General features: G+C 44.8%; 1 protein-coding gene across 10 annotated transcripts in view; it reads right to left on the reverse strand.

The window, feature by feature from the left end:
- Window positions 1–23,387, reverse strand: part of PPP1R12B (protein phosphatase 1 regulatory subunit 12B) — a 192,901-nt gene that overhangs the window by 71,669 nt on the left and 97,845 nt on the right. For 8 of the 10 annotated variants that reach the window (XR_013830218.1, XM_079934558.1, XM_079934557.1 and 5 more), the window contains 5 exons: window positions 16,187–16,277; window positions 7,059–7,262; window positions 3,233–3,422; window positions 3,034–3,146; window positions 2,010–2,051 (listed from right to left, as the gene is read on the reverse strand). Coding sequence is in view for 9 of the 10 variants with exons in the window: in XM_079934558.1 (XP_079790684.1) it covers window positions 2,010–2,051; window positions 3,034–3,146; window positions 3,233–3,422; window positions 7,059–7,262; window positions 16,187–16,277 (640 nt within the window). In the remaining variant the exon portion in view is untranslated. Of the gene's footprint in view, window positions 1–2,009; window positions 2,052–3,033; window positions 3,147–3,232; window positions 3,461–7,058; window positions 7,263–16,186; window positions 16,278–23,387 lie in introns of those variants that run through there. The other 2 variants (XM_079934562.1, XM_079934563.1) reach the window with 2 other exon arrangements.

The following is a 23,387-nucleotide window of genomic DNA, read 5'->3' on the forward strand; positions in this document are numbered from 1 at the left end:
TCACGCTGGCGTCTGCTGGACATGCGGTGAACACTGGCAGATGCCTCGAGCAATGGGATGAGTGGACCATTTTTCAGTCTGACAAATGACTCTATGTCAAATCTCACCAATCAGAAAATCTTTTCTGTAATGGTCGTTCAGTGAACTTCTCTGGGAAGCATGGCATCAGAGGCAGCTTCGTGGCCCTTGCCTGGTGCGCCAGGCAGGGACTTTTCACACCAAGTAGCTTAGAAACGTGCAGGCAAAGATTTTCACTGACAGAGACAGTGGCCAACACCAAGCTCTCCTGTGTAACTCCCTCCGTGGAGCTCACCGGCCTCTATGACCCTCTATGGGTGACGGGCCACTTCAGTGCTCTGTAGTCAGCACCCGGGATCTCTCGTTAGGGGTTTTCTAATATAGTTCCCCACAGAGGCTCTCCTGCGTTCACTCTTCATCCCCTGAAGCCTCCCCAAGCCCCTGTGGAATGAAGTCACTGTCGTGTGCACACCCCCCCTGCCCCGGGGAGCCTCCACGCGGCATCTGCACCCAACGTCCACTCCTCCCCGTGAGGCAGCCCCGGCTGCAGCTGCACGCAGGCAGCTCTCACCACGCCACCATGGGCACTGCTTTCTGGAGGCCCCTGCTGACTGTTTAGGATCTCGACCAAAATACAGGCAGGTCAATGACATAATATAGCATTTCTACTTCCTCTGCTAAAAACAAATTAGTTTTCATTTTCGGTATGAGTTATTAAACATATTCTGAGAACATACTGTCACACAACTGTAGGGTAGAAAAAAGGCCATCTTCTTACATAATTCCCAATAGAAATGTACATGGAGTCTCAATTCATTTAGTCAAAACCAAATCCCTTCCTTCTTGAAAAATGGTACTAGGGACTTCCCTGGTGGTCCAGTGGTTACAACTCGGCGCTTTCACTGCCGTGGCCTGGTTTGATCCCTGGTCAGGGAACTAAGATTCTGCAACCTGTGTAGTGAGGCCAAATAAACAAACAAACCAAAACGAAACAAAACAAAACAAAAACCAAAGAAAAATGGTACTAATGGCACTAGAAAAGCATTAACTTTCTATCACATGTGAGTGGCTTACGGGAACCTGGAGCTTCAGGAAAGCTGGCCTGGGGTGCCCACAGCAGAGAAGAGCTGGGTGCCAGGCCTTAAGGGGTCTGGTTACACAAGAGCCAAGGAGCTAAACCTTATTTCAAAGTCAAATGTAAGTGATTTCTGGACTGTTTACACTATTCACTCTTGTGTTTCTCTCTGTTAGCGTGGAGAGGAGGTAGATCCATGAGAAACAGTATCACTCTTCACTTTTCTTCCCAAGATTTCAAAGTACTTTATACCATCCAATAGCACAACAGAGAAAAAGAGCCCGAACTGTGTTAGAACCTGGCAGGAGGCACTGAAAAATGCAGGAAACTCGTTCAAGAACATGGGCATTGTTACACCATTTAAGAAAACGGGGGACTTCCCTGGTGGCGCAGTGGTTAAGAATCTGCCTGCCAACGCAGGGGACATGGGTTCCATCCCTGGTCCAGGAAGATCCCACATGCCACGGGGCAATTGAGCCCAGGCACCACAGCTACTGAGCCTGCGCTCTAGAGCCCACGAGCCACAACTACTGAGCCCGCGTGCCACAACTACTGAAGCCCGTGCACCTAGAGCCTGTGCTCCACAACAAGAGAAGCCACCTCAATGAGAAGCTTGCGCACCGCGACGAAGAGTAGCCCCCGCTCGCCGCAACTAGAGAAAGCCTGCGCACAGCAACGAAGACCCAACGCGGCCAAAAATAAAATAAATAAACCAATTTAAAGAAAAAGGAAAGAAAACAGTATACCAGCGAGCACCCGTCCCATCTTGCAGAGGAGCGTCCACCTCCAAACTCTCCCTAGACCCAAGTCTGCACAGAGCCTGCTCTTCCTTCTGTTAACTGTGTGCACGCGAGCAGGGATGAGCCCTACGGGGACGCTGAGCCCCACGGTGGCAGCCTCACTGCTGGTTGCTTACCCATGCTGCTTTCACCTCTTCCGAGACATCAGTTTCATCTTCCTGGAAAGGGAGAAAGAAAAAAGACAAGAGGATCACGGTCACAGGCACCCCTGGAGGCAACAAGGTCAGCCCCATCAATTATGCACCTGGGCAGTGAGGGCTGACGGCCAAGGGCACTGTCACTGCTGCTTTTAGCAGCACCTCAGGAGCACCACTTGCTGTCAAAGAATCCAATGAATCTGGCAGGAAAAGGAGAATCTTTAAGACAGACGGATCTCACTTGGGCTTTGTCAGTAGCTGTCAGCCCATTTGGTCCTATAATAATCAAACACTTTCGTCTAGTAGTCTCTAACAGGCGACCATCATTGTCTCATGTCTTGTCTCACTGAATGGTCCATCTAATTCCAAATGAGTCACTAGTGACCAGGGACCTGATCTTGGCCACCTGACTGTTAAATGCCAGTGACAAGGCTGAGTGAGCAGGGTACAGACCAGAGGGGAAGGAAAGAACTGAGTGTATGCTCGTCATCAGGAGGCACAGCAGCCCCTGTCTCCGTTTAAAAGCCAAAGTCAAGCTGTTTTATAGCACTTGTTCCTTTTTTTCTCCAAAAGAGTAAACCTGAGTCTGATGAAATTCTGAAATTCTCGAGATTCTGGCAGTGCCCCTGAAATACTTGGTTAGCACCTGCACACACACGACGCTGAGGTACTGCTGACTCACCACGGGACTCTCAGGGGCCGCTGGGGGGCTGCTAAGTCTGAGCGGCTTACGCACTTGTTGTATTTGTTTGCACGGCTGCTGTAAATTCCCCGCTTATTTGCTGCCTGCCTCCCGTGTGCTCGGCACTGTCCTAGGCCCTGGGCGTCCCAGCCAGAACATTCCTAATGAGTCCCACACTAGTGGAGTCTTTCTTCGGCTGCTCTTTTTCTCAATCTGCACGATTCAGGGCCCCGTGTGGAACTCTTCCTTTTGAGCCCGACACACAGGACGGCGGGCAACCCAGCGTAATGCGAGATGTCCCAGCACAGACAGCCCACTTACATCCTTCGTCCAGAAGTTGATGCCTGTGCCTCTTCGTCGCTCCTTGGGCCGCCTCCTCTCACGAATGGACAGCCTGTTAGATGACTGATCACCCAAATCTGCTTCTTCGCCCTCTGGTCAGAGAGAAAACAAAGCATGGATCTTAAGAACCTGGGGCACGTGCACTGGAGGAGGGTGCGGTTTCTGAAGCTCGACCTACCGTTTTTGTCCATTTCCTTTGCCCCTGCAGGGCTGGCGGGGGGCTCTGAACTCTCTGAATCAGGGGCTGAAGACCTACCCGTCCGGAGCAGGTAGGAACTGGTGTAGAGGGAGGGTCTCGGGGCAGGAGGTGACACTGGTGTCATGGGTTTGTCTGGCTGAGCCGGAATCCTCAGGCGACGATACACAGGCTGGAACAATCCACATGATGAGATGTCAGAGGTCAAGTCTAACCAAAGGGTAAGGACAGCACGTTTATTAAAAATGGGCTTTTCTATATCAAGAGGCTTATAAGTAATTAGCCAGATAGGAAAGAGTTCTAGACGCCTGCTCTGAAGATGCTACAGGCTGACAGCAGTCCAGGACAGCTCTTCCTAAACTGATCAAAGGGCACTAGGGGGCACCAACCCTGGTAATAAAAATTCCTTTGATTGTGCACCGCAAATAGGAAGGATGATGGCCTTTTTAAGATGGCGCACTGAAAGGTAAGGTTTACGTAGGAAACGAAGAAGCTCAGGAATGTGAAGAAACAATGCAGGAGTTATCTGAAGACAGACCAAATCTGAGCGTTCTACCAACCTGCCATCACTAGGCTTACTGACACTTCTGAAAAATTCCCGCTTTCTGAGACTTCCCTGGCGGGCCAGCGGTTAAGACCACGTGCTTCTACTGCAGCGGGCACAGGTTTGATCCCTAGTTGGGGAACTAAGATCCCGCATGCCACACCCCCAAACCCCAAATAAATAAAAATTAAAAAAAAAAAATTCCCACTTTCCCTTTTGAACTTTTTTTTTCCTTGAGAGTTAGGACAGACACAGCTTGACAATAAACCTTAATGTGGCTTGTTGAACATGCAGAGATAAAGAAATTCTTACTACATGCAGAGACTGTATAAATTTGTTTATAAATTATAGAGACAGAAGCAATAAAATATAGTCAGCTTGGGAGTCTGAGAGAACATGGCTCCAATTCCAGCTTGAAGGAGCTGTGTGACCTTAAGTACGTGACTTGAGTTTTGATCTCTGCTTCCTCATGTATAAAACAGGGATAATAATATCTTCCTCAGAGAGGGCTGTGAGGATTAAATGAGAATGTATGTTATGTGCTTACAATGGTTTCTAGTATGTAATAAGTACTCAAAAAATAGCCAATAAAACAAAGGAAACGAACAACAGAACCTCGGTTAGTTTATGCAGCCTAGCCATTCAAAGTTAGAGCAAGAAGACTTTCTTCTCCCGTAATTATGTTGACCATAAAGTTTATCATCCCAGCTAGGACATTTCTGAGAGTGAAAAGGAACAGTACTGATAATTACCCAGAGATAAAAGCTGTCACTGGAACAATCTTAGGTAAACCAGGAGTTACGATCACCTTAAATATAACCCTATAACTCTGACTATCAACTGCAATTGAGAAATGGACCGTAAGTCAAAACGTCTACCCCAAAGTGACAGCTTGTGGCCGAGAATAAGGGTGCTCTGTGAGTGCTTGGGTCTGCAGAAGTTTGTAGAACAACGTACTAGTGGTGAGGAGGGCAAGCTGCGGAGCCAACGCCTTGCTCCACCTCTGCTTTTTTTTCCTAGTAAAATCTTTTATTTTATAATACTGTACCATCAAATTAAAAGTCAAAATAAGCGTTCACCCAACTGCCTAAATGGTTATTACATATACGTATATATTTGGTTGAAAAGGGAGAGAGAAAAGAGGACTTTGAAGGCTAAAATAAACAAATGGGACCTAATGAAACTTAAAAGCTTTTGCACAGCAAAGGAAACCATAAATAAGACCAAAAGACAACTCTCAGAATGGGAGAAAATATTTGCAAATGAAGCAACTGACAAAGGATTAATCTCCAAAATTTGCAAGCAGCTCATGCAACTCAATAACAAAAAAGCAAACAACCAAATCCAAAAATGGGCAGAAGACCTAAATAGACATTTCTCCAAAGAAGATATACAGACTGCCAACAAACACATGAAAGAATGCTCAACATCATTAATCATCAGAGAAATGCAAATCAAAACTACAATGAGATATCATCTCACACCAGTCAGAATGGCCATCATCAAAAAATTTACAAACACTAAATGCTGGAGAGGGTGTGGAGAAAAGGGAACCCTCTTGCACTGTTGGTGGGAATGTAAATTGGTACAGCCACTATAGAGAACAGTATGGAGGTTCCTTAAAAAACTACAAATAGAACGACCATATGACCCAGCAATCCCACTACTGGGCATATACCCTGAGAAAACCATAATTCAAAAAGAGTCATGTACCAAAATGTTCATTGCAGCTCTATTTACAATAGCCAGGATATGGATGCAACCTAATTGTCCATCAACAGATGAATGGATAAAGAAGATGTGGCACATATATACAATGGAATATTACTCAGCCATAAAAGGAAACGAAATTGAGTTATTTGTAGTGAGGTGGATGGACCTAGAGTCTGTCATACAGAGTGAAGTAAGTCAGAAAGAAAGACAAATACCGTATGCTAACACATATATATGGAATCTAAAAAAAAAAAAGTCATGAAGAACCTAGGGGTAAGACAGGAATAAAGACACAGACCTACTAGAGAATGGACTTGAGGATATGGGGAGGGGGAAGGGTAAGCTGTGACAAAGCGAGAGAGAGGCATGGACATATACACACTACCAAATGTAAAATAGATAGCCAGTGGGAAGCAGCCGCATAGCACAGGGAGATCAGCTCGGTGCTGTGTGACCACCTAGAGGGGTGGGATAGGGAGGGTGGGAAGGAGGGAGATGCAAGAGGGAAGAGATATGGGAACATATGTATATGTATAACTGATTCACTTTGTTATAAAGCAGAAACTAACACACCATTGTAAAGCAATTATACTCCAATAAAGATGCAAAAAAAAAAAGAATGAAAAAAAAAAGTACATCATCATCATCGTAGTAGTTAAGATTTGCTGAACACTTAATGTGTCAAGCACTATACATGTATTACCTCACAAGGAGTACCCTCTATTATAAGCTCTGTTTTTACAAATTAGGAAACTATGTAAAACAAGGTTAAATAAATTACCCAAAGCCATACAGCTAGTTAGTAAGGATACTGCGGTTTGAACCCAAATAGTCTAACACCAGAACATACACAGATAGGCAGACACACACACAAATCAATATTATTATTATTTTCGTCGCGTGGCTTGTGGGATCTTAGTTCCCTGACGAGGTATCGAACCTGGGCGGCCAGCAGTGAAGGCGCCAATTCCTAACCACTGGACCGCCAGGGAAGTCCTTGACCTCTTCCTAGCCGTGCAAAATGCTGGGCAGGTTACTTAACCTCTCTGTCACGCCACTGACTCATATTTTAAGAAGGAATAATAATACTTACCTCAGAGGGTTGTTGTGAGGATTAAACAATTTAATACACATGTTGAAATTGTTAAAATTGTGCCTGGCATAAACTAAATAATAAATGCTTATACTTCTATTTGCATTTTTTTTATACCAAGATCTCTCTTTTCAGAATAGAAAGACACATTTAGTTAACCAAAAGTATGGTGGTAATCATTTCACAACGTGTACACACATCAAATCATGTTGTAACATTACATGTCCATTACATCTCAATAAAACTGGAAAAAAGCGCATTAGTTAACTCCCAGAGGAAAAAATTGATCACTTAAGGACTAACATCCTCTGAATTCTTTCAGTTACACAGGTCTGCCAACTAAAGATGGACGTAAATAGCGTGTTCTATGAGGCGTCCCCTGCAGAGTAGGACAGTTCTGGAATTATCAGTGGGGAAGAGACCCCCCCAGCCACCTGCTTTCAGCACAGAGAGCTCACCTGATCCTCCAGACTCCGGTCCCAGGGCTGGCGGCTCTCCCCAGCTTCCTCTGCAGGGGCTGCCAGGGGCTCATGCTTCTGGGCGCTGCCGTTGAGCCCTCTGGGGCCCACGGGCTTCGGGCTGGGCTGTTCCTGAGCCTGACGCTCTGCCCTCGACCGGCTGAACGTCCTTTCTGCTTCCTGGAGATCCGTCAGGGTTACACCCTGGGAAAATACCACAAGGTCAGAGAGGTTTCACCCTAACCATGGAATAACGCCCCGTGAATGAGCAGGGAAACTCCGTAAAGATCTAATGGTACCGAATTCCAAATGAAGCTCCCGAAATGTGTGAGGCCGCTTCAAGCAATATACGCTGAAAACAAACACCTCAGTACGCAGAGGCCCCAGGCCTGAGCCTAGATACACTTCAAACACAATACTTGAGCGTTTCCTGCTTGAGTTCCAGAAACAGGGCAGCACTGATGCCCGCCCGCTGCTTCCACACCCATGGTTCTTACATCTCCACCTGGACGCTCCCGACCCCCCAAGAGCACGCAGCCACCAACAGAGACTGTCCAGCAGATACAAGGAAAACTTAAGTTTACGCACAGAAAGAAGAACCAGGTTCAAAATGGTGACAATTCAGAGCCAGGCTAGAGCCACCACCAAAACCAAAAACCAAACCCACACAAACAAACACAAAGCCAACCCTGAGGGAGCCGCCAAGATGCCAGAGCAGGAAGACCCTGAGCTCGCCTCTTCCCAGGGCACCAGGATAACTATGCACAGAACAACTGCTGCCCAGGCCCGACCAGAAGAGATCGTCTACAGCTACAGACGTACGAAAGAACCACCACAAGACGGGCAGGAGAGGCGACCCGCAAACGCTGTGGAGGTTCTCCCCCAGGAGCGAGCGGGCTGGTCTGAGCCCCAGCCTGGGGGAGACAAGCCCCCAGAACGTCTGGGTTTGAAGGCCAGCAGGGCTTCCTTTCAGGAGTCCCAGAGGGCTGTGTGGGGATAGAGACCCCACTCTTACAGGGCACACACAAAATCTCACGTGCTCCACAACCCAGGGCAGAAGCAGTCATTTCAAAGGAGCCTGGGTCAGACCCACCTGCTGATCTTGGAGAGTCTCCCGGAGAGGCAGGCCTGTGATGCTGGGGACACAGACGCTGGCAGCAGCCACTCTGGGGAGCTGGTTCAACCGCAAGGACACTGGTGCAGGCAGGCACCATCGTGGAGTCCTCCCTCTAGCTTATTACCCTCAGGACCCAGCCCCGCTCATAGCCAACAGAACACAGGCACCAGGAATGGGACGGCCTCAGGCTAAGCAACTAACTAGGCAGGGACACAGGCCCACCCACCAGCAGACAGGCTGCCTTATGATCCCCTGGACACAGCCCTGCCCACCAGAGGGCCCAGGACCCAGCCCCACACACCAGTGCACAGGCACTAGACCCGGGACCACCAGAGACCTACAGCCAGAGACCCTGGGACCCAGGTCCACCGACCAGTGGGCAGACACCAGCCCCAGAAACCCCTGGGCCCTGGCCCTGCCCACCAGTAAGCCTCCTCTAGCCTTCAGACCAGCCTCACACGCCAACGGGTGGACACCACACCAATGGGTGGACACCAGCCCCAGGACCATCACAGCCCACAGCCTGCCGTGGGAGGACCCAGTCCATCCACCAGCAGGTCAGCACCAGCCCTGGGGCCAGCTGGGCCCCAGCCCTGCCCACCAGCAGGCCAACACAAGCTTCAGAACACACTGGACCCCACAGCTAGCTGTATCACGAGCCAGCCCCAACGATCAGCAGTCTGACACCAGCTCTGGACCCTGGGGCCCTGCAGCCAGACCCCCAGGACCCGGCTCTGCCCACCAGCAGGCCAGCACTAGCCCCAGGACGTAGCTTCACTCACCAGTGAAGAGAGCGGGCCACAGCCCCACTGACTCTACTCCCAGTGAGCCAGCACCAGCCCTGGGGGCCCCCTGGGTTCCACAGTTGGCCACCTCATGACCTGGTCACGGCAACCAGCAGCCTCCACACAAGGCAGGGCCTGGCAACCAACCAGCCCACCCACACAGTCAGCCCACCACAACAGAGTGACCCACGCAGCCCACAGAGGGGGCACCCCTAGAGCACACAGCTCTGCTGACCAGAGAGGAGTGCACTGCTGGGACGTACAGGACGCCTCCTACAGAAGGCCACTTCCCCAAGGTCAAGAAATGTAACCAACCAGATACATGGAAACACAATGTTATAAACAGCAAGTTAGGCAAAATGAGGCGACAGAAGAACATGTTCCAAATGAAAGAACAAGATAAAACCGCAGAAGAACAACTAAGTGAAGTGGAGACAGGCAATCTACCTGAGAAAAAGTTCAAGGTTATGATCGTAAAGATGATCAAAGAACTTAGGAAAGAATGAACAGAGTGAGAAGTTGTAAGTTTTTAACAAACAGTTGGACAATACAAAGAACAACCAAACAGAGACAAAGAATACAATAACCGAAATGAAAAATGCACTAGAAGGAATCAACAGTATACTAAATGATACAGAGGAACAGACCAGTGAGCTGGAAGACAGAACAGTGGAGATCACTGGCACCGAACAGAAAAAATATATACATATAAATAAATGAGGACACTTTAAGAGACCTCTACGATGACATCAAATGCACTAACAGTCACATCACAGAGGTCCCAAAAGGAGAAGAGAGAGAGAGAAAGGGTCACAGAACGTATTTGAAGACATAACAGTTGAAAATTTCCCTAACCTGAGAAGGGAAACAGACATCCAGGTCCAGGAAGCACAGAGTCCCAAACAGGATCAATCCAAAGAGGACCACACCAAGACATATTGGAATTAAAATGGCAAAAGTTAAAGACAGATTATTAAAAGCAGCAAGGGAAAAGCAGCATGTTATATACAAGGGAGCTCCCATAAAGCTATCAGCTGACTTTTCAGCAGAAACTCTGCAGGCCAGAAGGGAGTGGCACGATATAATTAGACTGATGAAAAGGAAAAGCCTACAACCAAGAATGCTCTACCCAGCAAGGCTCTCATTCAGAGTTGATGGAGAAAGCAAAAGCTTTACACACAAGCAAAAGCTAAAAGAGTTCAGCACCAACAAACCAGCTTTATAAGAAACGTTAAAGGTATTTCTCTAAGCAAAAGAAAGGAAAAAGAAAAAAAAAAGAAAACAAAAAAAGATCACAACTAGAAACATGAAAATTATGAAAGGAAAAATCTCACTGGTAAAGGCAAATATACAGTAAAGGCAATAAATCAACCAAGTACAAACCTACTAGAAAGGTTAAAAGACAAAGTAGTAAAATCAACTATATCCACAATAAGAAGTTAAGGGATACACAAAATAAAGGATATAAAATATGATGTCAAAAACAGTAATCATGGGGGGAGAGAAGGAAAAATGCAGGGTTATTAAAATGTTATTTGAAATTAAAGAGATCAGCGACTTGAAATAATTGTGTGTGTGTGTGTGTGTGTGTGTATACACACACATATACTGCTGTACGCAAACTTCATGGTAATTACAAACCAAAAAGTCTATAATAGATACATACACATAAAAGGGAAGGAAATCCAAACATAACACTAAAGAGGGTCATCAAATCACAAGGGAAGAGAACAAAAGAGGAAAGGAACAAAAAAGGACTAAAAAAACAATCTCGAAACAGTAACAAAATGGCAATAAGTACATACATATCAATAACTACTTTATATGAAATGGATTAAATGCTGCAATCAAAAGATGGAGTGGCTGAAAGGATACAAAAACAAGACCCATATATTGGGGCTGGCCAAAAAGTTCGTTCGGTTTTTCTGTAAGATGTTATGGAAAAACCCAAACTTTTTGGCCCACCCAATATACGCTGCCTACAAGAGACACACTTCAGATCTAAAGACACACACAGACTGAAAGTGAGGGAATGGAAAAAGGTATTCCATACAAATGGAAATGAAAAGAAAGCTGGGTAGCAATATTTATAACAGAAAAATAGACTTTAAAATAGAAACTGTTGGGACTTCCCTGGTGGCACAGTGGTTTAGAATCCACCTGCCAGGGTGGGAGACGTGGGCTCGATCCCTGATCTGGGAAGATCCCACATGCCGTGGAGCAACTAATCCCATGTGCCACAACTACCGAGCCTGCGCTCTAGAGCCCGCGTGCCGCAACTACTGAGCCCACGTGTTGCAACTACTGAAGCCCATGCGCCTAGAGCCCGAGCTCCAAAATAAGAGAAGCCACCGCAATGAGAAGCCCACACACTGCAACGAAGAGTAGCCCCCGCTCGCTGCAACTAGAGAAAGCCTGTGCACAGCAATGAAGACCCAACGCGGCCATAAATAAATAAATAAATAGACAAACAAACAAATAATAAAAATAAAATAAAATAAAGACTGTTACAAGAGACAAAGAAGGACAGTACATAATAATCAAGGGATGAATCCAAGAAGATATGACAATTGAAAATATATTTGCACCCAACATAGGAGCACCTAAATGAATAAAGCAAATATTAATAGACATAAAGGGAGAAATCAACAGTAACACAAAAATAGTAGGGGACTTTAACACCCCACTTACATCAATGGGCAGATCATCCACACAAAAGATCAGTAAGGAAACTCTGGCTTTAAATGGCACATCAGACCAGATGGACTTAATAGAGAGAGAGAATATTCCATCCAAAAGCAGCAGAATACACATTCTTTTCAAAGGCATATTCTCCAGGATACATCTGTGCTGTATCATGGAACAAGTCACAGTGCATTTGAGAAGGCTGCAATCATATCAAGCATCTTTTCCAACCACAAGGCTATGAGACTAGAGATCAACTACAAGAGTAAAAACCACAGAGAACACAAACATGTGTGGCCCAAACAAAATGCTACTAAACAACCAATGGATCACTGAAAAAATCAAAGAAGATTTCAAAATATACCTGGAGACAAATGAAATGAAAACACAGTGTTCCAAGATCTTCGGGATGCTGCAAAGCAATTCTAAGAGGGACGTTTATAGCAATACAGCCCTCTCAGGAAACAAGAAAAATCTCAAATAAACAACCTAACCTTAACCTAAAGGAATCAGAAAAAGAAGAATAAACAACACCCAAAGTTAGTAGAATTTCTCCTAGGAGAACACATAGGCAGAACACTCTTTGACATAAATCACAGCAATATTTTTTTGGATCTGCCTCCTACGGCAAGGAAACAAAAACAAAAATAAGCAAATGGGACCTAATGAAACTTAAAAGTTTTTGCACAGTAAAGGAAACCATCAACAAAACGAAAAGACAAATGGGAAAGACTGAATGGGAGAAAATATTTGCAAATGATATGACTAATAAGGGGTTAATCTCCAAAATATATAAACAGCTCATACAACTCAATATCAAAAAAACAAACAAGCCAATTTAAAAATGGGCTGAAGACCTGAATAGACATTTTTCCAAAGAAGACATACAGATGGCCAACAGGTACATGAAAAGATGCTCAACATCACTCATCATCAGGGAAATGCAAATCAAAACCACAGTGAGATGTCACCTCACACCTGTCAGAATGGCTGTCATCAGAAAGACCATAAATGACACATGTTGGTGAGAATGCAGAGAAAAGGGAACCCTAGTACACTGCTGATGGGAGTGTACACTGGTGCAGCCACCGTGGAAAACAGTATAGAGGACCCTCAGTAAACTAGAAATAGAACTAAAATAAACTAAAAATAGAACTAAAAATAGTATGATCCAGCAATTCCACTCCTGGGCATATATCTGAAAAAACCAAAAACACTAATTCGAAAAGACACATGCACCCCAATATTCACGGCAGCATGATTTACAACTGCCAAGATATGGAAGCCATCTAGCTGTCTATCAACAGATGCATGGATACAGAAGACGTGAGACACACACAGACACACACATATATACACACACTCCACATATGCATACATACGTATATGGAGTATTAGCCACTGGCATGAAATTTTGCCATTTGCAACAACATGGATGGACCTGGAGTGTATCATGCTGAGTGAAAAAAGTCAGAGGACAAATACTGTAAGACATCACTTCTATGTGGAATCTAAAAAATAAAATCAACTAGTGAATATAACAAAAAAGACACAGACTCACAGATATAGAGAAAAAACCAGTGGTTGCCAGAGGGAGAGGGAAGGGGGAGGGAAATACTGGGGCAGGGGATTAAGAGGTATAACTTATTATGCATAAAATAAGCTACAAGGATATATTTACAACACAGGGAGTACAGCCAATATTTTATAACTATAAATGGCATATAATCTTTTTTTTTTTTTTTTTTTTTTTTTTGCGGTACGCGGGCCTCTCACTGCTGTGGCCTCTCCCATTGCGGAGCACAGGCTCCGGACGCGCAGGCTCAGCGGCCATGGCTCACGGGCCCAGCCACTCCGCGGCATGTGGGATCTTCCTGGACCGAGGCACGAACCTGTGTCCCCTGCATCGGCAGGCGGACTCTCAACCACTGCGCCACCAGGGAAGCCCTAGCATATAATCTTAAAAAATTTTATTCAGTATGATGTACACGTGAAGCTAACAATATTGTAAACCAACTATACCTCCATTTTAAAAATTTTTAAAAAAACCCCACAAGCCCTGAACTAGCTTTTCTCTAACATAATTTTGTAACTGTAGGAATCACACAGAGACATTCCACCAATTAAAATTTTCCCCAGGCTCATAGGAGCAGTAGTACAGAAAAAAAGGAAAGAATGAGGAGACATCTGCAGGACAAGGGGGAAAAGGGTTAGGAAGACAGTGAGTTGATTCTTAACTCAAGTAGTCATATGCTCATGTCCTCAGAAGAGGGAAGTTCCAAAGCCGGAAGGCAACTATTAGCTATTTTGTTCACTCATTCTCTTAATAAAAAGTTACTGCGTTCTTAAGTACTGGAACTACAAAGACAAATCAAATGATTCCTGTACTCAAGAACCATAATCTAATGGAAAAGACATAAGAAAACAGATGAGTGTAATGGAAAGTAAGTATTAAGACAGAAACACATGATCCAGCCTATTCTATTTCTGGGTCTACACCCAAAAGAACTAAAAGCAGGATCTGAGGAGATGTTTGCACTCTGATGTTCACAGCAGCCAAAAGGTGGAAGCAACCTAAGCGTCCATCAGTGGATGACGGATGAACCAAATGGGGTCTCAACATACAACAAAGCATTATTCAGCCTTACAAAGGAAGGCAGTTCTGACATGTGCTGCCACGTGGATGAGCCCTGAAGACATTACACTGAGTGAAACGAGCCAGTCACAAAAAAGACAAAAACTGTGTGATTCCACTCGCATGAGCTACCTAGAGTCAAGGTCATAGAGATAAAAAGTAGAGCGGTGTTGCCAGAAGCTGTGGGGAGAGAGGTTCCGTCTGGGGAGACGAAAGCTGTTCTGGAGATGGTGGTGCCGATGACTGCACAGTGACATGAATGCATTTAATGCCGATGAATCGTATGCTTAGAAATGGCTAGAGTATTAAGTTGTATGTTACGTATCGCCTGCCACAGTAAACCAAACCAAAACAAACGCTTGTCTGGCCCTCGTGGGGGTTACATCCTCTGGGGAAACAAACCACCATGAAGCACAAGCAGTAACAGCTGTGGCAATGACTATCCAGGACGGCACCTGCCCGACCCTGGAGGGTCAGGAACGACACAAGGGCACTCGGGGGCTACGCATAGGTCCCTCTCTCAGTCCTCAGCTCTCCTGCTTGGCGTCTGTAGCATCTGAAGCTGCGGCGCTTCCCCTCTTCACTGGAGACTGCCGTTCACTCCCTCGGGTACCATCTCCTGGCTGACCCCTCAGCCCTCTGACTGCTCCTCGGTTCTGCTGCCTGGCTCATCCTCCTCTGCCTCCTTGACGCCCAATCACAGCCTCCCTCAACTGTTGCTGCCACATGCCTGTCATCTCCAGCTCAGCTAAGGAACAGCTTCCCACGGGCCTCCAGGCTTCACAGACCACTCCCAGCAGTTCTCTGCACAGCGACTTTTGCAAGATATAACGTAGATCATATCTTCCTTACTTCAAAGCTTCCCCGAGGGACTCCTCTTTTTTCTAACATCATTATTGAAACACAATCCACATAAGATCCGCCCTTTTAAAGAGTACAACTGGCTGTTTTCTAGTATATTCACAGAGCTGTGCAAAATCCCCATCTAATTTCAGGACATTTCATCACCCCAGAAGGAAAGTAACCCCACACCCTTAGTGGTCACTTCCCATTCCTCCCTCTCTCCAGCCCCCAGCAAATACTAATCCACTTTCTATTTCTCTGGATTTGCCTATTCTGGACATGTTCATACAAATGGAATCATGCCAGGTTTCTTTCACGCAGCATAACTTTTTCTTAAGGTTCATCCACACTGCAGCATTGGCATGCGTCAGGACTTCATTTCTTTTTATTCCCAAATCAATGGAAATTTGTGAGGGTTTTTTCCAGTTTTGTTAGCTGCTTCATTTATTTGGTCTGTGCAATGGCGCCGCTTGGGCCCACTGCCCAACACTCGCTGGGGCACCACCAGCCACAGAACTCTGACCTTGACGCTGCAGGGAGCCCAGGGCTCAGCCCTCCAGCGAACCTGCACACTCCACACGTAATCTTGGTCTATACAGCAAGTTAACTCTGGCCAGAGATGACACTGAATTTGGGTCTCTGGCTCCTGTGAATAATGCTGTTATAAATATCTGTGCAGGACTTTTCTGTAGAAGCCTGCTTTATTTCTCTTGAGTACACACCCAGGAGCAACATGGCTGGGTCCCGTGGTAACTCTATGGTTAACACTCTGAGATTGTGCCAGACTGTTCTCCTGCAGGAATTAAGGTGTGGGCCTTAAGCACACGTGGAATGATCAGTCTTAGGGAGGGAAGGAGAGAAACCTGCTCTGCGCCTGAAGAACAGAAGCGAGAGCGGGTGTATGGAGCTATGAATTCATTTGATTCTATATAGTGTAAAATTTAACAGGAAAGCTTTCACTGAAATGGCTGGAATAAGGCACACATTTTATCACGGTTTAATTGTACTTCCAGTGGAAAGGCACACAGACAAAAAAGGACTTAAACACGGAGGTCACACTCACTTGGGTAGACCTGCGAGTCTGCCGAGCTTGTCTGGAGCGCGCTTTCCGTAACGACTCTGCTTCCTCGTCCCGTACGGGAGTCAGATACGACCTGCGGGGAAGAAGGGTCACAGCAGAGGTAAGGCCCTGGGGGCAGCAGGTGCGTCTGCACACCGAGGGGGTTTCTGTGAGCCAAGGTGAAGTGAGGCCGACTCAACCCGACAGCCTATCGGTGAACATTACATAAGCCAAGACATCATCTGTAAACATATCAGTGTTCGTGCAGAATCACACCACCTGTAACTGTAAGATGAGAACTTTCTTTCCTCTTTCCCATCCTTAGACTTTTTATTTCGTTTCCTGCCTTCGCGCTCTGGCTAGCACTGATGACAGTCGTTTCCCTGCTTCGCTCCTGCCTTCAGAGAGACAGCTTCTGGCCAAGACCCTGCAGACTCTGCTCCTCAGGTGAAGGCAACTCCTTCCCCGCCCATGGGAGTGCACTAGGAGGGGCTTGCTGTTATTTGTTTCTTCGTTTTATCATTAGTGTGTGAACTTTATCATAGGCTTTTCTTCCCTGTATACTGAGATTATCATTTCCTTCTTTCTTCTGTTAATATGCAGAATTACACTGAACAAGTTTCGAATGATAAAACCACCCTAAATGCTTGGGATAAGCTCAACTTAATCATGATGTATCACCATTTACAGAGACTTACTTTTTATATAGATTCAGTATTATTTACTTTAGGATTCCTCCATCCGTGTTCATGCAAGAAACTGGCCTGTAATTTTCCCTTATAACAACCCAGCCAGTCTTGAAATTAAAGTTATGAAAGTTGGGAAGTGTTTTCTCCTTGTCTATTTTCTTTGAGAATCTGTGTAAGACTGGGGTCATTTCCTCCTTAAATAATTGGAAGGGTTCACCAATAGAGTCATCTGGGTTTAGAGTGTTCTTTATGGGAAGGTTTTAAATAAGGGTTGCAATTTCTTTAATAGAATTAGGCCTATTCAGATGTTCTGTTTTGGTAATATTTGTTTTTCAAGGAATCTTATCTACATTTTCATATTCAGTACCACAAAACGGTTCATAATATCCTAAAAATACATTTTAATTGTCACTGTAATACAAGCATATCTCAGAGATACTGCAAGGTCAGTTCCAGACCACCACAGTAAAGTGAATCTTGCAATAAAGTCAGTCATGTGAAACTTTTGGTTGTCCAGTACATATAAAAATTATGTTTACGCTATACTGTAGTAAGTGTGCAATAGCATATCTTTAAAAAACAAGGTACATACTTTAATTTAAAAATATTGCTAAAAATGCTAGCCATCATCTGAGCCTTCAGCAAGCTGTAATCTTTTTGCTGGTGGAGGGTCTTGCCTTGATGTTGCTGGCGACTCGCTGGTCAGGATGGTGGTTGCTGAGGGCTGGGGTGGCCGTGGCGATGTCTTGAAAGAAGACAGCAGTGACGTTTGCCTCACTGACTGACTCTTCCCTTCATGAATGATTTCTCTGTAGCCTGTGATGCTGGCTGATACCATTTTACCCACAGTAGAACTTCTTTCAAGACTGGAGTCAATCCTCTCAAATCCTGCCCCTGCTTTATCAACTAAGTTATGTCATATTCTAAATCCTCTGTTGTCATCTTAATAACCTTCACAGTATCTTCACCAGGAGTAGAGTCCATTGCAAAAAAACACTTTCTTTTTTTCTTTAAATTTTATTTTTTTAATTGGAGTATAGCTGATTTACAACGTGTGTTAGTTTCAAGTGTATAGCAAAGTGATTCAGTTACACATATACATATATCTATCCTTTTTCAGATTCTTTCCCCTTATAGGTTATTACAAAATATTGAGTAGAGTTCCCTGTGCTACACAGTAGTCCTTATTGTTTATCTGTTTTATGTGTAGTAGTGTGTACATGTTGATCCCAAACTCCTAATTTACTCCTACCCTTCCCCTTCGGTAACCATAAGTTTGTTTTCTATGTCTGTGAGTCTATTTCTGTTTTGTATATAAGTTCATTTGTATCTTTTATTTATTTATTTTTTTAAGATTCCACATACAAGTGATATCACGTGGTATTTGTCTTTGTCTAGCTTACTTCACCTAGTATGATAACCTCTAGGTCCACCCACGTTGCTGCGAATGGCATTATTTCATTCTTATTTTATGGCTGAGTGATATTCCATTGTATACGTGTACCACATCTTCTTTATCCAGTCATCTGTGGATAGACATTTAGGCTGTTTCTATGTCTTCACTACTGTAACTAGTGCTATGAATAAGAAACCACTTTCTTTGGTCACCCATAAGAAGCAACTCCTCATCCTTCAAGTTGTATCATGAGATTGCAGCAATTCTGTCACATCTTTAGGCCCCCATTTCTAATACTATTTCTCTTGCTTTCTCCACCAAATCTGCAGTTACCTCCTCCACTGGAGTCTTGAACCCCTCGAGGTCATCCATGAGGGCTGGAATCTACTTTTTCCAAATTCCTGTTAAGGTGGATATTCTGATCTCTTCCCATGAATCACAAATGTTCTTAATGGCGTCTAGAATGGTGATTCCTTTCCAGAGGGTTTTCAATTGACTTTGCCTAGATCCATCAGAGGAGTCACCAATCTATGGCACCTATAGCCTGATGAAACATATTTCTTTTTTCATAAATTTATTTATTTATTTTTGGCTGCACTGGGTCTTCGTTGCTGCGCGCGGGCTTTCTCCAGTTGCGGCGAGCGGGGGCTACTCTTCGCTGCGGTGCGCGGGCTTCTCATTGCAGTGGCTTCTCTTTGTTGCAGAGCACGGGCTCTAGGCACGCAGGCTTCAGTAGTTGTGGCAAAAGGGCTCAGTAGTTGTGTCTTGCAGGCTCTAGAGCACAGGCTCAGTAGTTGTGGCACGCAGGCTTAGTTGCTCCGCGGCATGTGGGATCTTCCCGGACCAGGGATCCAACCCGTGTCGCCTGCATTGGCAGGTGGATTCTTACCCACTGCACCACCAGGGAAGTCCCCAAAATGTATTTCTTAAACAATAAGGCTTGACAGTTACTCCTTGACCCACAGGCTGCAGGACGGATGTTGTGTTTGCAGCATGAAAGCCACATGAGTCTCATTGCCCATCTCCATCAGAGCTCTTGGCTGAACCCAGGTGCACTGTTAATGAGCAGTCATATTTTGAATCTCTTTTTTTCCGAGTAAGTCACAACAGTGGGCTTAAAATATTCAGTAAACCATGTTGTAAACAGATGTGCTGTCATCCAGGCTTTGTTGTCCATTTACAGAGCACAGGCAGAGCAGATGTAGCATAATTCTTAAGGGCCCTAGGATTTTCGGAATGGTAAATGAGCATTGGCTTCAACTGAAAGTCACCAGCTGCACTAGCCCCTAACAGGAGAGTCAGCCTGTCCTTTGAAGCCAGGCACTGACGTCCCCTCTCTAACTGTGGAAGTCCTGGATGGCATCTTCTTCCAACAGAAGGCTGTTTAACCTACACTGAAAATCTCTTGTTTAGTGCAGCCACTTTCAGGAATTATCTTAGCTGGATCTCCTGGATAACTTGCTGCAGCTTCTACATCAGCACCTGCTGCTTCACCTTGCACTTTTATGTTATTGAGAATGCATCTTTCCTTAAACCTCATGAATCAACCTCTGCTAAGCTTCAAGTTTTTCTTCTGCAGCTTCCCCACTGCTTTCAGCCTTCATGGAACTGAAGAGAGTTAGGGCCTTGCTCTGGATGAGGCTTTGTTGTTTCTGGTTTGATCTTCTATCCAGACCACTCAGACTTTCTCCATATCAGCGATAAGGCTGTTTCGCTTTCTTATCATTTGTGTGTTCACCGAAGTAGCGCTTTTAATTCCCTTCAAGAACTCTTCCTTTGTGTTTCCAGCTTGGCTGTTTGGTGCAAGAGGCCCAGCTTTAGGCCTATCTTGGCTTTCCACATGCCTTCCTCACTAAGGGTAATAATTTCTAGTTTTTGATTTAAAGTGAGAGATGTGCAACTCTTCCTTTCACTTGAATACTTAGAGACCCTTGTAGAGTTATTAAGTGGTACTTTCTTCAACGTTAGTCGCAATGTGGAATCTGAAATGATGTTAACAGAATTTTCATATTCTGTTACGCCGAAATCCAGTGGTCTATCTCGTACTTCGGATGGAATGTCTTACCCAGGCGTGTCTTTCGTAAAATCTCCCAAATGGTGGCACATTTCATTAGGCAATAGTAATTTTAAAAATCACATTCTTCAACATACGGTTTCAGCTCCTTAACATCAGTCTTGGCAATGATTTTTTGGATTTGACACCAAAACCAAAAATGAACAAGTGGGACTTCATCAAGCTTTTTGCTTCTGCACAGCAAAGAAAATCAGCAACAAAACAATAAGGCAACCTACTGAATGGGAGAAAATATTTGCAAGTCACATATCTGATAAGGGGTTCATAGCCAAACTAGATAAAGAACTCATACAACTCAAAAGAAAACAAACAACCTGATTAAAAAAGGGACAGAGGATCTGAACAGACTTTTTCCAAAGAAGGTACAACACAGATGGCCAACAGGCACATGAAAAGATGCTCAACATCACTCACATCAGGGAAATGCAAATCAAACCGCAGTGAGATGTCACCTCACACCTGTCAGAATGGCTATTAGGTAAGAAATGACAAGTGCTGGTGAGGGTGTGGAGAAAAGGGAGCTCTCATGCACTGCTGGTGGGAATGTAAACTGGTGCAGCCACTCTGGAGAACAGTATGAAGGTTCCTCGAAAAATTAAAAATAGAGCCACCATATGAAGTTCCACTTCTGGGTGTTTATCTGAAGGAAACCAAATCACAGTCTCCATCTGTGCTAAATCTGCAGCCCAGTGTTCACAGCAGGACTACTCACCATGGCCAAGATACGGAGACAACCGAAGCGTCTACCGGCAGATGAACGGATAAAGAAAATGTGGCGTATATGTGTGTGTGTACACACGCGCACGTGCGCACATGTACATACATAATGGAACGTTATTCAGTCATAGAAAGAGGAAATCTTGCCATTTGCAACAACATGGATGGGCCTTGAGGGCATTATGCTAAGAGAAACAGAGAAAGACAAATACTGTACGATCCCATTTGTATGTGGAATCCAAAAAACTGAATTCATAGGTACAGAGAACAGACTGGTGGTTGCCAGAGGTGGGGGGTGGGCGAAGTGGGTGGAGGTGGCCAAAAGGTACAAACTTCCAGTTATAAGATAAATAAGTCCTGGGAATGTATGCACAGCAAGGTAACTACAGTTAACAACACTAATGTATTCAAAAGCTGCCCAGAGAGCAGATCTCAAAAGTGCTCGTCACAAGGAAAATACGTGTGGTGACAGATGTTAACTAAATTTATCGTGGTAATCATTTTGTAATATGCTTACCAAATCATTATGTTGTATACTAAAAAAGATTGTTTTATTTAAATTATATCAATAAAAAATAATAAAAGTTAAAAAAAAACCCACATTTTCTAATATTATCTTTGGTCTCAGAACAGTCTTTCCACATTGGGAAGCAGTCAACATATCACCCACAGTGACAGGTACAAGTTTTCCAAAGTTCTAATTTCTGCTTTAAATGTTACAATTGGCAACCAACACTCAGAATGACAGGTTCGCTTTGTTCATTTTCAAGAGAATGTCGGCCACACGCCCACGTCTGAATAACCAGTCTGAGCAGCCACTTTTCAGGAAGAAGTGGTGCTCAGGAGAAGCAGCCAGCCCTCCTTTCTCCTTCTCGAACTACAGGTACACTTCTATTACAACTCGCTGGCCACCCTCCAATTATTTACTACACTTTTCCTGTACTTTCTATTCTCCTCTCTCTCTGGGTTTCATTCTGGGTGTTTTCCACTGTCCAATCTAATTAGTTCACAAATCCTCTCTTCAGCTGCTTTACTACAATTGAATTTCTTAATTATTTTATTTTTCAGTTCTAGCATTTCCATCTTTCCAAAGAGAGGGCAGTTCTCTATTGAAATTCCCTATCTTGTCTTCTATTTTCTTGAACATATTAACTGTAATTTACTATGATTATTTTAAAGTCCACATCTGATAATAATCGATATCTGGGTCTGTTCCTAGTGTCTGTATTTTCTCTTAGTCTTTTGTAAATCAGTCTTATTAGGCAGTCTGTCTGGTAATTTTTGAATTAATGCCAGAATTTTTAATGAAAAAATGTAGTAATAATTTGCAGCTCTGGAAGATGTTGTCATCCTCCAGAGAGGATATTCTTTTCTCCGGCTTAGTTAGGCTAAGAAACTGGTTCTCAAACTTTCATTGCATCAGAATCACTTGGAAGGCTTGTGAAATACAAATCTCATGAGGTTCTCCCCTCATAAGTCCTGATTTAGCAGGTGTGGAGGGGGTCTGGGAATCTGCATTTCTGATTAGTTCTCAGGTGATGCTGCTGATGTGGAGACCACACTGTGAAAACCATGGGGTAAGGCAAAGCCCCTTCACCCACTTTGAGCCTGAGCCACCTGGAAGCTGGGCTTCAGTCTTTACAGAGCTGGCCATGTCTGGTAAGCCCCTTCTGCTGGAAGGCAGCCCTTTGATCGTCCCAGGGGAAGTCTGGGGTGTCCACTGGGGCCCGTTTCTGAACTCTAATTTCTGTTCCCTAAGCACTGAGAGATGGCTGGGAACCTCGCCCAGCTTCTCAGCCTTGTAGCCACGGCCTCACTGGTCAGCCAGCACCTTGGGGGACAAGCACAGCCGGGTGCTGGGCTCTCCTCCTATGCTTTCCTTCTCTCTGGGATCTGGGTCCCTCAAGTCCTCACTTCCTTACCGTCTCTCCAATGCCTTCAAAGACTTTGTTTTCTTATGCTTATCCAGCTTTTCTGCTTATTCTCAGTGGGAGAGTCTGTCTATCACAAGATATGCCATAGCCTGAAACAGAAGTGCCCAACCAGGCTATATGTTAAGAGATTTTTTTCCTCCACATGGATTAGTAAACTGGAATTGCCATACATGTCTCAATCCACTGTGAGTTCGGAATGTGTGCCTCTTTCCTTAATAGATTCCTCTTCTCTGGGTGAAGTGGAAAAACCTGAGTCCCCAAACTTGCAAAGCTGTGGACCAGCCTTGGAGTCGGTGAGCACACCGAGGACGAACCCCTCAGGAAATGCTGCCTGGGTTACCAGCCGGCATCCTCACCCACCACCTCCACCTGCAAACACACAGAGCACCCCACT

Source organism: Stenella coeruleoalba (genome assembly GCF_951394435.1).
Source record: "Stenella coeruleoalba genome assembly, chromosome: 1".
NCBI classification, from domain to species: Eukaryota; Metazoa; Chordata; class Mammalia; order Artiodactyla; family Delphinidae; genus Stenella; species Stenella coeruleoalba.